A 15,876-nucleotide genomic window follows, 5' to 3' on the forward strand; every position below is an offset into this window, starting at 1 on the left:
AGAAATGAGGAAGAACAGAAATGAATGAAAATAGAGAACTGAAGGAAAAAAAGGCGAACAAAAAGAAAAGAAAAGAAGAAATAGGAAGAAGGAAAGAGCAAAAAAGCAAGAAAAAAAAAAGAACGAAGAAAAAGAAAGAGGAGAACGGAAGGAAGGGATGAGAGAGGAGGAGACGAGCCTGGGTCCGGGGACGCGGTCAGTGGCGGGGAGCGTGTGAGGCGTCGGAGCAGCACACGGTGTCGCTGCAGGCTCAGAAACGGCGTGGGAGCGTTGAGGCGGCTCCGCCCCGATGCGGCGGAGAGCCCGGCTGTGAGCGCGGGGGGGCGGCGCGGGGCGGTGAGGAGAGCCGGTGCGTCCGGGCGGCGGCGGGGAGCCGTGCGGGGCCCGTGCGGGCGGCGGCGGCGGGCTGGGCGGCGGCGATGGTCGTGAGTTGGTGTTCCGTGTTGCGGGTGGTGGTGGTGGTGCAGGCGGCGTGGTCGCTGGTCGCTGGTCAGGTGCGGTACTCGGTGCCGGAGGAAGCCAAGGCCGGGACGGTGGTGGGTCGTCTGTCGCAGGACCTGGGCCTGGAGGCGGGCGATGCGGAGTCGCGGCGCCTGCGTCTGGTGTCGCAGGGCCGTCGTGCGAGCGTGGAGGTGAGCGGGGCGAGCGGGGCGCTGGTGGTGAGCTCGCGTCTGGACCGGGAGGAGCTGTGCGGGAAGAGCGCGCCGTGCGCCCTGCGCCTGGAGGTGCTGGTGGAGCGGCCGCTGCGCGTCTTCCACGTGGAGCTGGAGGTGACCGACATCAACGACAACGCCCCGCTCTTCCCCGCCGCCCGCAAAAACCTGAGTTTACCGGAGAATTCCCCTCCTGAGTCCCGGTTTCCGCTGGAGGGCGCGTCGGATGCAGATGTCGGAGCCAACGCGGAGCTCTCCTATACACTTAGCCCCAGCGAGCATTTTAAAATAGAAGAGGAAAACAGTATCTCGCGTAGTAAATCCCTGTTTCTGGTGCTCAGGAAACCGCTGGACCGCGAGTTTTTGCCTGTGCACCGTTTGCTGTTGACGGCGAGTGACGGGGGCCATCCGTCGCTGTCAGGCACGGTGGAGCTGTTGATCTCGGTGCTGGACGCCAACGACAATGCCCCCCAGTTCAACCACTCCGTGTATAAAGTGCAGCTGCAGGAGAATGCTCCCCCGGCAACTGTGTTTCTGCAGCTAACAGCGGTGGACAATGATGAGGGAATTAATCAGGAGCTATATTATTCGTTTAGCGATACGATGCCTGCCAAAGTTCAGGACCTTTTCATAATTGACAGAAATTCCGGGGAAATATGGACTGCCGGTGAACTGGATTTCGAGGACGTTCAGTCGTATGACCTGGAGATCGAAGCGAGAGACAAAGGATGGCCGCCGCTGTCGGGTCACTGCAGGGTGGTGCTGGAGGTGATGGACGTGAACGACAACGCGCCGGAGGTGTGGGTGACGTCGCTGTCGGTGCCGGTGTCGGAGGACGCGGCGGTGGGGACGGTGGTGGCGCTGCTGAGCGTGTCGGACCGGGACTCGGGGTCGAACGGGCGCGTGCGGTGCGCGGTGTGGCCGGCGTCGCCGTTCGGTCTGGTGTCGACGTTCGCGGGGTCGTACTCGCTGGTGCTGCGGGAGGCGCTGGATCGGGAGCGGGTGTCGGAGTACGAGGTGGAGGTGCGCGCGGAGGACGGCGGGTCGCCGCCGCTGCGCGCCAGTCGCGGGGTGCGTGTGCCGGTGTCGGACGTGAACGACAACGCGCCGGCGTTCGCGCAGGCGGTGTACACGGTGCTGGCGCGGGAGAACAACGCGGCGGGCGCGGAGCTGGCGCGTGTGTGGGCGCGGGACCCGGACGAGGCGGGCAACGGGCGCGTGAGCTACTCGGTGTGGGAGGGCGGTGTCGGGGGCGCGTCGTCGGGCGGGGGGTGGCGGTCGGCGTCGAGCTACGTGTCGGTGGACGCGGAGAGCGGGCGGCTGTGGGCGCTGCGGCCGTTGGACTACGAGGAGGTGCAGGTGCTGCAGTTCGAGGTGCGTGCGGTGGACGCGGGGGAGCCGTCGCTGTGCGGCAACGCCACGGTGCAGGTCTTCGTGGTGGACGAGAACGACAACGCGCCGGCGCTGCTGCCGGCGTCGGGCGGCGGCACGTGGTCCGGGTCGTCGTCGGAGGCGGCGTCGGTGCCGGGGTCGGGGTCGGTGTGGGCGTGGGCGTGGGCGTCGTGGGGGACGCCGGCGGGGCAGGTGGTGGCGAAGATCCGGGCGGTGGACGCGGACTCGGGCTACAACGCGTGGCTGCGCTACGAGCTGTGGGAGCCGCGGGGGAAGGGCCCGTTCCGCGTGGGGCTGTACAGCGGCGAGGTGAGCACGGCGCGGGCGCTGGAGGAGGCGGACGGCCCGCGGCAGCGGCTGGTGATCGTGGTGCGTGACCACGGGGAGCCGTCGCTCTCGGCCACGGCCACGCTGAGCGTGTCGCTGGTGGAGGGCGGCGAGGCGGCGCTGGCGGCCGCGGGCTCGTCGTCGTCGTCGTCATTGTCGGGGGTAGGGCTGCGTCCGGCGGAGGGCGGCGCGTCGGTGTCGTCGTCTGCGGCGACGAACGTGTGGCTGGTGGTGGCGATCTGCGCGGTGTCGAGCCTGTTCCTGCTGGCGGTGGTGCTGTACGTGGCGTCGCGGTGGGCGCCGCGGGCGGCCGTGCTGTCGGGGCCCGGTGCGGCGACGCTGGTGTGCGCCAGCGAAGTGGGGAGCTGGTCGTACTCGCAGCGGCAGAGCCGGAGCCTGTGCGTGGCGGACGGCGCGGGCAAGAGCGACCTGATAGTTTTCAGCCCCAACTTCCCGCCGGCGCCGGCGCCGCCGCCCGTGCCCGCGGCGAAGGAGTCGCATCCGGAGGCGCCCGCTCTCCTGGACACGGTCAGTGGCCCTCCCTTTCTCGCCCCTTTCCCCTTTTTCTCCCTTCTGTCCCGTCCCCTGGGCAGTCGCTGTTGGGAAGGTTCTTATCCCGCGGGTGGTGGGTGTTGTCGGGTGCTTAATAATGTGAATGGGGCCTGTTAATGAGAGCACCTCCCTTTGCGTCCTTGCCGCAGCTTCCCGCCCCTTGTTTCGGGGGAAATAGAAAGAAAGATTTGACTCACCCAGCAGCAGTTACAGTCCGCAGCTGAGGTTCGGTCTTGTGGGTGAGTTGCGGTTCTGTAGAGTAAAATGACGGCCGATTACGATGAGAGGTTCCACGAGGTCAGGTTTGCAGACGCTCTGTCTTTACTGGGGTATGGCATTTCCACCCGAGCTTGCTGAAGGAGTGCAAGAGACAGGCTGTGGTGGTGACAGTCCCCCAAGCACTCCAATGTTTTGTTGCCTTCGCTGACTGCTGACCGTGCTGATATTAGAAGTGATTTATTCTCTGTCCTCCTCTTCTTTCATTCTCGTCTGTAATAGACTTTTGCACAATTGGGACTTGTCATGGTTTTTCTCTTCCAATGGTTTAATTTCTCCCTGTTATTTGACCCATTGGAGTCATTATGAACATTGGGAAGTCATTGTGGAATTTTCCTGTGTTCTTTTTCCAAGTATATTTTAACTAAAATTAGTAGTAGAAAGTGTTTAGTCAGAGGAGTATGACCTAAGGTGTTAGAAATGGGAACTTTCTATTTTTTCTCCCGCTCTCCTACCCGGGTTGTGAACTTTTGTTTCTGGCTGGACTATTGTCTTGACATACGCTGACCTGTTTTCATATTCTTTCATCATTTGCATATATAACAACACCCTTACAAATAGCCTCAAATTCTCTTTCCAACCACAAAAAACTCGCTTAACCCATTGTGCTACACAGTAGATATCATCTACTAGATTGGTGTTCTCTTCAACATGTGGGTTGGCTTCTCTCAGCAGAAAATCAGTGCCCGTTGCCATTAGAGTTGTGCCGACATGACCTCTACAAGGAGTATTGTTCTCAGGTCTGTAACGTTCCCCTCTGTAATTGCTGAAGGATTGCCAAACATAAAGGGTCATCTGCCGAGAGTTTTGCTGGACACCATGTATACGATACCATCTGAATGTTTCTTATGGTGGTCTCATTGATGGGAAGGGTGAGCAAAACTCAGATTGACTGTTGAGATGGGAAGGGGCACTGTGGCATGCGGTGGAGGTGAATGTGGCAGTGTCACTGAGTAGGGTCTGGGCATTTCTTGATTTGAATGGTAACGTTGAGCACTGGGAAGCCTTGTGTGAGGGAACTGGAAATCCTTGGGGAGACTGTGGGCCATGTAATGAGAAGAGAGTAATGCGATATGATGTGCTTGTCTTGAGCACTGCATGATGGACCTTTTCCCTCTTGTTTTTGGAAAGGTGTTGTGGGTGTGTAGCACTTCAATCTGCTGTCCTGGTGTTGTGGTGGGCATGTACAGGAGCTTCCGCAGCTGTTGATGTTGCCATCATGGTTGCTTGATCCTCCTGAGGCAGGATCTCTAAGGGGAGGTAATGAAGCGGGGGTGACCTTTGGGCGTGTGACTTAACCTTAACCTTAGTCACTTGCACAGGTGGCATCTGTAATGATAGTGTGTCCTTTTGTCAATAGTACCTCATTCTGATATGTGCAGGTACACACCAAACCATGCACGGCAGCCCAGCTGTGGTATTGTGTTGTTAGAAACACTACGTAAATCCTTGGGGAAAATGATGAGGCATGCCATAAGAAGACAAGAATGGGAGATGATGTGCTTGTCTTGAGAACACCTGTCCCAGAGTGGGGCATGGGGGATGCCTAGAAGGAAGCATGAGGCAGGATGGTTACTTAGTTTTCTTTCCCAGGATCCTTTCCCAGACTCCCAAGTGTCTAGGACTGGAGGCCTTCCCGAAGTTAAGATAGAAACTGAAATTGAAATGCTGCCAACATCCTTTGAGATTCTTAGTATCTCCCACGAGAGAAAGTCCCTTGTGCTGCTGTCGGCATGATGCAGGCAATGTATTGGTAAGAGGGGTGACATGCAGACTGCTAATTACTGTCTGCTGGACCTTTTCCCTCTTGTTTTGGGAAAGGTGTTGTGGGTGTGTATCCGTGCAATCTGCTGTCCTGGTGTTGTGGTGGGCATGTACAGGAGCTTCCACAGCCATTGATGTTGCCATGCTGATTCGTTTCTCCTCCTAAGGCAGAATACGTAAAGGAGGAGGTGAAGAGGTGAGTATAATCTTTGTGCTCCTGACTTCCCCTACTTGTGCACTTGCATTTGCACTTGGTAGATATGCTGTGTCCTATTACACATGGCTTGTTCTGATATGTGCACGTACTCGCCAAACCCTGCAGAGCAGCCCAGCTCTGGTTTTCTATGGTATGGATTTCCCCACCCTGTTGATATTGTGAGTACACTTGCGCTTCAGCGTTTGGTGTGGTTCTCTTGAAGAATATAATCTGTGCGGACTGGGATCTGAGCTGTCACAGCTCTTTCACAGCTCTAATCACAGAATCTTTATGAACAGTAATGTGCAGGTCTGTAGAGTTTGCACCTGAAAATGCTGAAAAGTCACAAAGTAATTCAGCTGAAGCTCAGGCATCTGGAAAGCATCTGCCAGACAGTGAGTGACTTTGCATCTGTCCATATGTTCTTTGTGCCGATGATGAGGGAAGGTGAGCATATGCGAAGGCCTGGGTCACGCTTAGAGTGGTGTTGAGAGCTGGGGCATGTTATTGTGGTGGAGCAATGTCTGGGTATTGTGTCAGTGATGCTCCTAGTGGCCCAGAGTTGTGCCTGGGCATGTGTCCCTGGGAGGGTGATTTTGAGTGGGGAGGAGTCTTGCCTGATGGAAATGGAGATGCTGGGTGTCTGTGTAATGGTCTGTGTCATTGTGGAAGGAGTGGAGAACGTCCGCTTAGCTGGAGATCTCATTTCCCATGGCGTGTCATAGAAGATGCCCATAGAAAACCTTGAGAAGAGGCCTGACATGCAGAACTGATTCCTCAGGATCCTCTCAGGTCCCCCATGAGTACTGCACATCCCTGCACCCTTTTGTCCTCTGTGGTATTCCTATGTGATGTGAAGACATCTGCCATAGGTTCCTTTAAAAAGTTGCTTCTGAAGATGGTATGTTATTGGTCAAATAGGTGGGAATCAAAGGGGATTTGGTGGGGATCCACACCGATCGGGATCAAAGGCAGATGAACAGACAGGGTCCTCCTTAGAAGCCAGCCTTTGAAGAAAGAGAGCTGACCCTTTGATCCCTCAGCTTTTATACTGAGCATGGGGCAGACAAAATGGAATACTCCTGTTGGTCAATTTTTAATCTGATCACTCCGAGAACGAGCAGTGTTCTGAACAATATGCTGTTAATTTCAGAGAGTCAGAAGAGACCTAGCTAAGGAGTAAAATTACTGAACAGAAAGTTGGTTGTGTTTTAGCTCAAACCAGGACACCGTTTGACAGAATTGCATGAGGGAGTGCTACACACTGTATAGTAATTTCCAGCTTTAGCAGAACATAATTTTTTCTGTTCAGGTTCCTCAGAAATCTCTGATAATATTAAGGGAAAATGTGCCTTAAAACCAGTTCTCCTGTCTTGAACATGCTTGTTATTCTGAAGAAGCAGCCAGGTAAGTCAATGATACCTTAAGAAGGTGCATTTGAGAGACAGGTGTACTTTTATTCCTGTTCAGTGGTGTTATCTTTATCTTGGGTGGATAAAATATTGCCTGGATTGTAAAGTCTGTAGGCTTGGAGCAGCAAAGCACCACTGCCTGCCCTTGTTCCTTTCCTTCCACTTGCAGGCACAGTGTGAGCAGACGGCAGCAAGCATGGAGGGAGGAGGGATCGCAGTGCATTTCTCTGGGTGGATGTGTCGGGTGTTGTGGGGATGTTCTCAGTGAAAATGTCATGGTGTTACCTTGGTGGCTTTTGTCTGGCTGTGTTTCATGGTGATGAAGGACCGGTATTCTTGGGGACTAATGTCCCTGGGTACTGAGGATCTTGTTGTGTTGTTCTGGCAGTGCATGCCTGCCTGAACGAGACAGCAAGAGCTTGCCATTCAACGTGCAGGTGGAAAATGAGGCCAGAGGAACAGCTCTTCCCTGAGATACCATCTTGGAGGATTTTCTTGCTGGTCTGTGATGGGTTTGAGTTCCCAAAAGACTCCCTTAAGTTGTTTGTGCTCATTGAAACCTATTTGTGCGGATGTCCAAGTACGTGGGGCTTGTGTTTCCGAGGGTGGTGGGTTCTGTTGTGGTGTAGCAGAGCTGTTCTTTGCCATATGATTGCCTTGCTGTGTTATTTGGTGGGTGGTTGAGTGGACTGGAGGCTGAAGGTTGTTGTCTTCTTCCAGAAGGAATGAGGATGTGCACGGGCAGTCTGTCTGTATTGCATAGACTGTAGGAAAGCGGAAGTTTGTTCTCCATGTGGATGCATGGAAAGCGGAAGGGTAGGGGAATGAGAACTCTTGTCAAGGGCATTTCCATGCTTCATAGGATGTGTGGTGTCGCCATGTGAAAATATTTTTTTAAAGGGGGAAAAGAAGAGAGAAGGATGGAAGCAGAAGAGAATGGGAATCAAGATTAGGACAGGACAGAGAAGAAAAGAAAAAGGAAGAGAAAGACAAGAAGGAGAAGATAAAATGAAAAAGGAAGACAAAGGAAGAAGGACCAATGGGAAAGGAAGAAGGAAAGAACAAGAATGGAAGCAGGATAGGAAAGAATGAGAATGGAAGCAGGATAAGAAAGAATCTATGCAAGGAAAAAAGAAGCAAGGGAGAAAGAAAAGAGGAAGAAAAAGGAAGTAAGGAAGGAGGGAACGAATGAAAAAACAAATGAACAAACAAACAAATGATAGAGTAGATTGCTAGCTCGCAGTAATGTTATCTCTTCATGGTTAATGGAGTTGAGGACCTAGGCATTCTGGGTACTCAGGGACATGGTGTAAAGGCTTGATGAGAAGTAGTGAGGAAAAGGAAAGAGATATCGCCTGAGGGCATGTCCATGATCCATGGCGGCAGGTGTGATGTAGTCATATAGAAAACAGACTGGTAAATGGGAGAAGAGAATGGGAGGGTAGGACAGGAAAAAGAAGAGAAGGAGTAAGGGGATACAGAAGAGAAAGAAGGAGGGAACAATAGAGAGAAAGAAAAGCAATAGAGAGAAAGAAAGAGCATGAAGCAAGGAATGGAAAGAAAGAAGATAAAGAAAGGAAGAAACGATAAAGGAGTTTACTAGTATGCACCGATGCTATCACAGGACCGAGAAAGGAGGGTAAGGAGAGGAAGAAAGCAAGAAGGCAAGAAGCAAGGAAAGAAGGAGGAAAACGTAAGGGGGGGGAGGAAGCAAGGAAGGAATAAATGAGGCAAGGAGGTAATTAAGGAAGGACGATGAGAAAGATGAGAAAGAAAAGAAATGTTGAAGGAGACTACCAGGGTGCAGCACGATATTCTCTAGACGCTGAACTGGTCCCTAACAGCCTCCGCCTTGGTTAAAGTACCGATCTCCGGCGCCGATGTCCCGTAATTGGCGCTGATGGCTCCGCCTTTGATGGTGTCCGCCGCGGCGCGACTGGGGAGCTGCCAACGTGGGAAAGAAGAGAGAAGGACGGAAGGAGAAGAGAACGGGGAGTAAAGACCAGGGCACGGCAGGGCAAGAACGAAACGAAGAATGAAGAAGAGAGAGAGGAAGAAGAAGGTGGAAAGATAAGAAGGCAGAGAGAGAGAAAAGAAGGAAGACAGTAAAGTAGAAAACGATTATAAAAACGTAGGAAAGAAAAAGGCAGGAGAAACGAGGAAGAAAGGGATAAAGGAATCTAAGGAAGCAAACAACAAGCAAGCATGGAAAAGGAAAGAAAGAGAGGAAGGGAGGAAGAAGAAAAGGGAGAAGGAAGAGACCAGAGAGGAGATGAGGAGCTCGGGTCCGGGGACGCGGTCGGTGGTGTGGATGGAGCGTGTGACGCGTCGGAGCAGCACACGGTGTCGCTGCAGGCTCAGAAACGGCGTGGGAGCGTTGAGGCGGCTCCGCCCCGATGCGGCGGAGAGCCCGGCTGTGAGCGCGGGGGGGCGGCGCGGGGCGGGTGAGGAGAGCCGGTGCGTCCGGGCGGCGGCGGGGAGCCGTGAGGGGCCCGTGCGGGTGTCGGCGGCGGGCTGGGCGGCGGCGATGGTCGTGAGTTGGTGTTCCGTGTTGCGGGTGGTGGTGGTGGTGCAGGCGGCGTGGTCGCTGGTCGCTGGTCAGGTGCGGTACTCGGTGCCGGAGGAAGCCAAGGCCGGGACGGTGGTGGGTCGTCTGTCGCAGGACCTGGGCCTGGAGGCGGGCGAAGCGGAGTCGCGGCGCCTGCGTCTGGTGTCGCAGGGCCGTCGTGCGAGCGTGGAGGTGAGCGGGGCGAGCGGGGCGCTGGTGGTGAGCTCGCGTCTGGACCGGGAGGAGCTGTGCGGGAAGAGCGCGCCGTGCGCCCTGCGCCTGGAGGTGCTGGTGGAGCGGCCGCTGCGCGTCTTCCACGTGGAGCTGGAGGTGACCGACATCAACGACAACGCCCCGCTCTTCCCCGCCGCCCGCAAAAACGTCAGCATCGCGGAGCTGTCGCTGCCGGGGTCCCGGTTCCCGCTGGAGGGCGCGTCGGATGCAGATATCGGAGCCAACGCGCAGCTCTCCTATACACTCAGCCCCAGCGAGCACTTCCGTCTGGATATACAAAAAGAGAACGAGGGAAACATTGAACCGGACCTTGTTTTAACAAAACCGCTGGACCGCGAGACTTTGCCTGTGCACCGTTTGGTGTTGATGGCGAGTGACGGTGGCCGTCCGTCGCTGACGGGGACGATGGAGCTGTTGATCTCGGTGCTGGACTCCAACGACAATGCGCCCCAGTTCAACCAGTCGGTGTATAAAGTGCAGCTGCCGGAGAGCGCTGCAGAGGGGACGCTGGTGTTGCGTGTGAACGCCACGGATCCGGACGAGGGAATTAACAGTGAGGTGACCTACACGGCGACCAACTTTTTTCCGCTGAGTGGAAGAGATGTGATCACTGTCATTCCGCAGACGGGGGAGATCCGTCTCTCGAGGACCCTGGACTTTGAAGAAGTCAGTATATTTGATTTCCGTATTGAAGCGAGAGACAAGGGGTCGCCCCCGCTGTCGGGACGGTGCAAGGTGGTGCTGGAGGTGTTGGACGTGAACGACAACGCGCCGGAGGTGTGGGTGACGTCGCTGTCGGTGCCGGTGTCGGAGGACGCGGCGGTGGGGACGGTGGTGGCGCTGCTGAGCGTGTCGGACCGGGACTCGGGGTCGAACGGGCGCGTGCGGTGCGCGGTGTGGCCGGCGTCGCCGTTCGGTCTGGTGTCGACGTTCGCGGGGTCGTACTCGCTGGTGCTGCGGGAGGCGCTGGATCGGGAGCGGGTGTCGGAGTACGAGGTGGAGGTGCGCGCGGAGGACGGCGGGTCGCCGCCGCTGCGCGCCAGTCGCGGGGTGCGTGTGCCGGTGTCGGACGTGAACGACAACGCGCCGGCGTTCGCGCAGGCGGTGTACACGGTGCTGGCGCGGGAGAACAACGCGGCGGGCGCGGAGCTGGCGCGTGTGTGGGCGCGGGACCCGGACGAGGCGGGCAACGGGCACGTGAGCTACTCGGTGTGGGAGGGGGGTGTCGGGGGCGCGTCGTCGGGCGGGGGGTGGCGGTCGGCGTCGAGCTACGTGTCGGTGGACGCGGAGAGCGGGCGGCTGTGGGCGCTGCGGCCGTTGGACTACGAGGAGGTGCAGGTGCTGCAGTTCGAGGTGCGTGCGGTGGACGCGGGGGAGCCGTCGCTGTGCGGCAACGCCACGGTGCAGGTCTTCGTGGTGGACGAGAACGACAACGCGCCGGCGCTGCTGCCGGCGTCGGGCGGCGGCGCGTGGTCCGGGTCGTCGTCGGAGGCGGCGTCGGTGCCGGGGTCGGGGTCGGTGTGGGCGTGGGCGTGGGCGTCGTGGGGGACGCCGGCGGGGCAGGTGGTGGCGAAGATCCGGGCGGTGGACGCGGACTCGGGCTACAACGCGTGGCTGCGCTACGAGCTGTGGGAGCCGCGGGGGAAGGGCCCGTTCCGCGTGGGGCTGTACAGCGGCGAGGTGAGCACGGCGCGGGCGCTGGAGGAGGCGGACGGCCCGCGGCAGCGGCTGGTGATCGTGGTGCGTGACCACGGGGAGCCGTCGCTCTCGGCCACGGCCACGCTGAGCGTGTCGCTGGTGGAGGGCGGCGAGGCGGCGCTGGCGGCCGCGGGCTCGTCGTCGTCGTCGTCGTTGTCGGGGGTAGGGCTGCGTCCGGCGGAGGGCGGCGCGTCGGTGTCGTCGTCTGCGGCGACGAACGTGTGGCTGGTGGTGGCGATCTGCGCGGTGTCGAGCCTGTTCCTGCTGGCGGTGGTGCTGTACGTGGCGTCGCGGTGGGCGCCGCGGGCGGCCGTGCTGTCGGGGCCCGGTGCGGCGACGCTGGTGTGCGCCAGCGAAGTGGGGAGCTGGTCGTACTCGCAGCGGCAGAGCCGGAGCCTGTGCGTGGCGGACGGCGCGGGCAAGAGCGACCTGATGGTTTTCAGCCCCAACTTCCCGCCGGCGCCGGCGCCGCCGCCCGTGCCCGCGGCGAAGGAGACGCAGCCGGAGGCGCCCGCTCTCCTGGACACGGTCAGTGGCCCTCCCTTTCTCACCTCTCGCCCCTTCTAACCCTCCTGTCCCGTCCCGTCCCGTCCCCTGGGCAGTCGCTGTTGGGAGGGTGGTCTCATCCCGCGGGGGCGGTGGGTGGTTGTCGGGTGCTTAAGGATGTGAATGGGACCTGTGAATGGGACCATCTGCCTTCGCGTCCTTGCCACTGCGCCTTCGGCTCTTCCTTTTTTGGGAAAGGTTAAGTGTATTGCTGCACCCAGTAACTTTTCCCGATGCAGCTGAGATTTAGTGTTGTGGGTGTGAGTGTGATTGCGATTTGAGGTGCAATGCCATCGGCTTGCTGGTGTGTAGCATTTCCACCCGAGCTTGCTGAAGGAGTGCAAGAGTTTCAGGCTGTGTTGGTCCGCTTGGCAGTATTTAGTGCCTTATTACCGTTGCTGTCTGATGAGTGTGCTGGTTGCAGCTGTGGTTTCTCGTCGAATACTCTGTCCTCCTCTTCTTTGATTGTGCTTTTCAAGTTTGTGACTCAGGGTGACCATTGGACTTCAGGATCTTCTGCTCCCATGCTGTGATTTTGTGATTTTTATTCACCCACCAGAGTCTTTCAGAAAGTAGGGATGGCATGGACTTCTCCTCTGTTCTTTTTCCACCTATGTTGTTACTTTACATTCTAGAATAAAGTGTTCAGGGAGGGGAGTGTGACCCAAGGTAGGTGTCAGAAAGGGGAATTTTCTTTTCCTGCTGCCCCAATCCATGTTATAGATTGCCGTTCCTGTGTGGAGAAGTGACAGGATATGATGTACGCAGGGCTCTTTTGAGAGTCTTTCAATATTTGCATCAACATTGTCAGCCTTATGGAAGCCCTGGAAACCTCCTTTTCCAAAAAAACCCCAAATTGTCCCATACGTTAGATATTATCCATTGCAGTGCTGTGCTCATCAACATATGGGTTGTTCTCTCACAGAAGGAAATCTATGCCCATTGCCAGAGCTATCCTGACACCATCTCTACAAATAACTGTGTAACATTTCAGATGTGTAACAGAGCACCAGGTGTGTAACATTTCCATCTGGTATAGCTGAAGCATTGCAAAACATGAAGTGTCATCTACAGCGAGTCTGTTGAACACAGTGTATATGATACCATCTCTATGTTTTTTATGGTGCACTCACTGATGGGAACGCTTGTGGACTCGTGTTCCTGACCAGAGAAGTGGCATGATGTACGCTGGCTTTTATGATGTTTTTCAGGATTTGTATCTGCAGCCACACCGTCACAAGAGACCCGTAAACCTTCTTTTTAACACAAAAGCCCTACCAACCAACAAACAAATCCCCTGATAACAAAACCCCAAACCCCAAAGTCTCCTACAGAATCAATAGAATCTGTTGAATTGGGGTGCTTGTCAATGTTTGGTTTGTTCTGTCATAGCATGAAATGAATGACGCCGATCCACAAGAAGGGCTGGAAGGAGGATCTGGGGAAGTACAGGCCTGTCAGTCTGACCTTGTTGCCTGGGAAGGTCATGGAACAGATCACCCTGAGTGCCATTATGTGGCACATGGAGGACAACCATGTGATCAGGCCCAGTCAGCATGGGTTCATGAAAGGCAGGTCCTGCTTGACAAACCCGATCTCCTTCTGTGACAAAGTGACCCGCTTGGTGGATGAGGGAAAGGCTGTGGATGTTGTTTATCTTGACTTATGTAAAGCCTTTGATAGGGTTTCCCACAGCATTCTGCTGGAGAAACTGTTTGCCTGTGGCTTGGATGGGAGTACTCTGCGCTGGGTAAAAAAGTGTCTGGAGGGCCGGGCGCAGAGAGTGGTGGTGAACGGAGTTAAATCCAGTTGTCAGTGGGTCACGAGTGGTGTTCCGCAGGGCTTGGTACTGTGGCCTGTTCTCTTTATATCTTTATGAATGATCTGGACGAGGGGATCAAAGGCACCCTCAGGAAGTTTGCAGCCAACACCAATTTGGGCAGGAGCGTGGACCTGCTTGAGGGTAGAAAGGCTCTGCAGAGGGATGTGGACAGGCTGGATTGATGGGCTGAGGCCAATGGCATGAGGTTGAACAAGGCCAAGTGCCATGTCCTGTTCTTGGATTACACCAACCCCCATGCAGCACTAAAGGCTTGGGGCAGAGATGCTGGAGAGCTGCCTGGCAGAAAAGGACCTGGGGGTGTTGGTTTACTGCTGGCTGAATGTGAGCCAGCAGTGTTCCCAGGTGGCCAAGAAGGCCAAGAGCATCCTGGCCGGCATTGGGAATAATGTCAGCAGGACTATGGAAGTGATCGTCCCTCTGTACTCGGCACTGGTAAGGCCCCACCTGGAGTGCTGTGTCCAGTTTTGCCCCCTCAGAAGAAGAAAGACATTGAGGTGCTGGATCGTGTCCAGAGAAGGGCAATGAAGGTTGTGAGGGTTCTGGAGAACAAGTCTTATGAGGTGTGGCTGAGGGAGTGGGGTTGTTTACCCTGGAGAAAAGGAATCTGAGGGAAGACCTTATCGCTCTCTACAATGAGCTGTTCTGATATCACCTTTAGAAAGATTAGAGAGTCTGCTGGATGTGGTCTAAATGACACCACCATCCACATGTTTTTTTATGGTGGTCTCATTGCTGGGAAGGGTTTGGAAAATCTGGAGTGAGCCCTGAGGTGGGAAAGGAAGCTGTGTCTTGTAGCAGAGGTAAATGTGGGAGTAGGGCATGTCCATCTCTTGTTGTGAAGGGTGACCTTGAGCAGTGGGAAGACTTGTGTGAAGGAACTGGAAATCCTTGGGAAGACCATGGCCCGTGTCATAAGGCAATAGTGGGAGATGATCTATTTGTCTTGAGAACACACATCCCAGAATGGGGAATGGAGGATGCCTAGAGAAGCGCATGAGGCAGGAAGGGCACCGAATCTTCCTGCCCAGGATCCTCTCACAGGCTCCCAGGGTGTCTGAAGTTGGAGCCCTTCTGTGTCTTGAGATAGCGTGCGATACTGACATGCCCACAATGTCCTGTGAACTTGCATTCCTGGCTGGACTGGTGGCTTGATGTGCACTGACCTGTTCTCATATTCTTTCGTTATTTGCATTAGTAGCAACACCCTTAATTCTCTTTTCAACAACAAAACCCCTCTCAACCCAATTATGCTACACAGTAGATATCATCCGCTAGATTGGTGTTCTTGTCAACAAGAGGGTTAGTTTCTCTCAGCATGAAATCAGTGCCTATTGCTATTAGAGTTTTGCCGACATGACCTCTACAAAGACTATTGCTCTCAGGTCTGTAACATTTTCCTCTGAAATTGCTGAAGCATTGCCTAACATGAAGGGTCAACTGCCGAGAGTTTGCTGGACACCATGTGGATGGTTCTTTCTGTATGTTTTTTATGGTGCTGTCATGGATGGTAATGGTAAACAAAAGTCAATTGAGCATTGAGGTGGGAAAGGGAACTGTGTCATGTGACAGAGGTGAATGTGTCAGTGGCACTGTGTAAGGCCTGGCCATTACGTGATGCGAAGGGTGCCCTTGCTTATCGGAAGCCTTGTGTGAAGGAACTGGAAATTCTTGGGAAAACAATGGGCCATGTCATAAGAGGACAAGAATGGGAGATGATGTGCTTGTGTTGAGAATGCATGTCACAGACTGTTGAATGGAGGATGCCTAGAGGAGTGCATGAGACAGGATGGGCACAGAGTATTGCCGCCAAGGTTCCTTTCTCAGGGTCTAAAGATGTCTGGAGTTGGAGGCCTTATGGATCTTGAGGCAGTGTGTGGTATTGAAATGCCCACAATGTCCACATTTCCTACCAGAGAAAGTCCCTTGTGCTGCTGCCTACCCGAGGTGGCAATATGTTGGTAAGTGGGGGTTGAGGTGCAGACTGTGGAATACTGTTTGATGAACACTTTCACTGCTGTCTTGGGAAAGGTATTGTGGGAGGGTAGTGCTTCAATCTGCTGTCATTGTTTTGTGGTGGGCGTGTAAATGAGCTTCGGCAGCTGTTGATATTGTCATGATGGTTCCTTGATCCTCCTCAGGAAGGATTTGTAAGGGCAGAGAAGGAGTTTGGCTTCCCCTACTTTTGTACTTGCACCAGTGGCATCGACAGAGGTAGTGTGTCCTTTTGTCACCAACGTGTTCTGATACATGCACGTACCTGCAAAACCCTGCAGAGCAGCCCAGCACTGGTTTTCTGTCATAGAAAAGGTTTGGAAATCCTTGGGCAAGCCCAAGGGTCATGTCATAAGCATACAAGAATGGGAGATGTGCTTGTCTTGAGAACACATGTCCCAGAGTGGGGAATGGGGGATGCTTAGAAGGAAGCATGAGGCAGG

The 15,876-nt window shown here is 55.2% G+C and overlaps 1 protein-coding gene across 12 annotated transcripts in view; it reads left to right on the forward strand.

Moving 5' to 3' along the window:
* The window catches only part of LOC141749921 (protocadherin alpha-C2-like), a 175,749-nt gene that overhangs the window by 53,968 nt on the left and 105,905 nt on the right, over positions 1 to 15,876 (forward strand). For 2 of the 12 annotated variants that reach the window (XM_074604212.1, XM_074604216.1), the window contains exon 1: positions 9,028 to 11,580. The exons of 8 other annotated variants lie outside the window; for them this stretch is intronic. In XM_074604212.1, the coding sequence (XP_074460313.1) occupies positions 9,100 to 11,580 (2,481 nt within the window). In that variant the 5' untranslated portion in view covers positions 9,028 to 9,099. Of the gene's footprint in view, positions 1 to 177; positions 2,901 to 9,027; positions 11,581 to 15,876 lie in introns of those variants that run through there. 2 more of the 12 variants (XM_074604222.1, XM_074604217.1) reach the window with 2 other exon arrangements.

Source organism: Larus michahellis, chromosome 11 (genome assembly GCF_964199755.1).
Source record: "Larus michahellis chromosome 11, bLarMic1.1, whole genome shotgun sequence".
NCBI lineage: Eukaryota > Metazoa > Chordata > Aves > Charadriiformes > Laridae > Larus > Larus michahellis.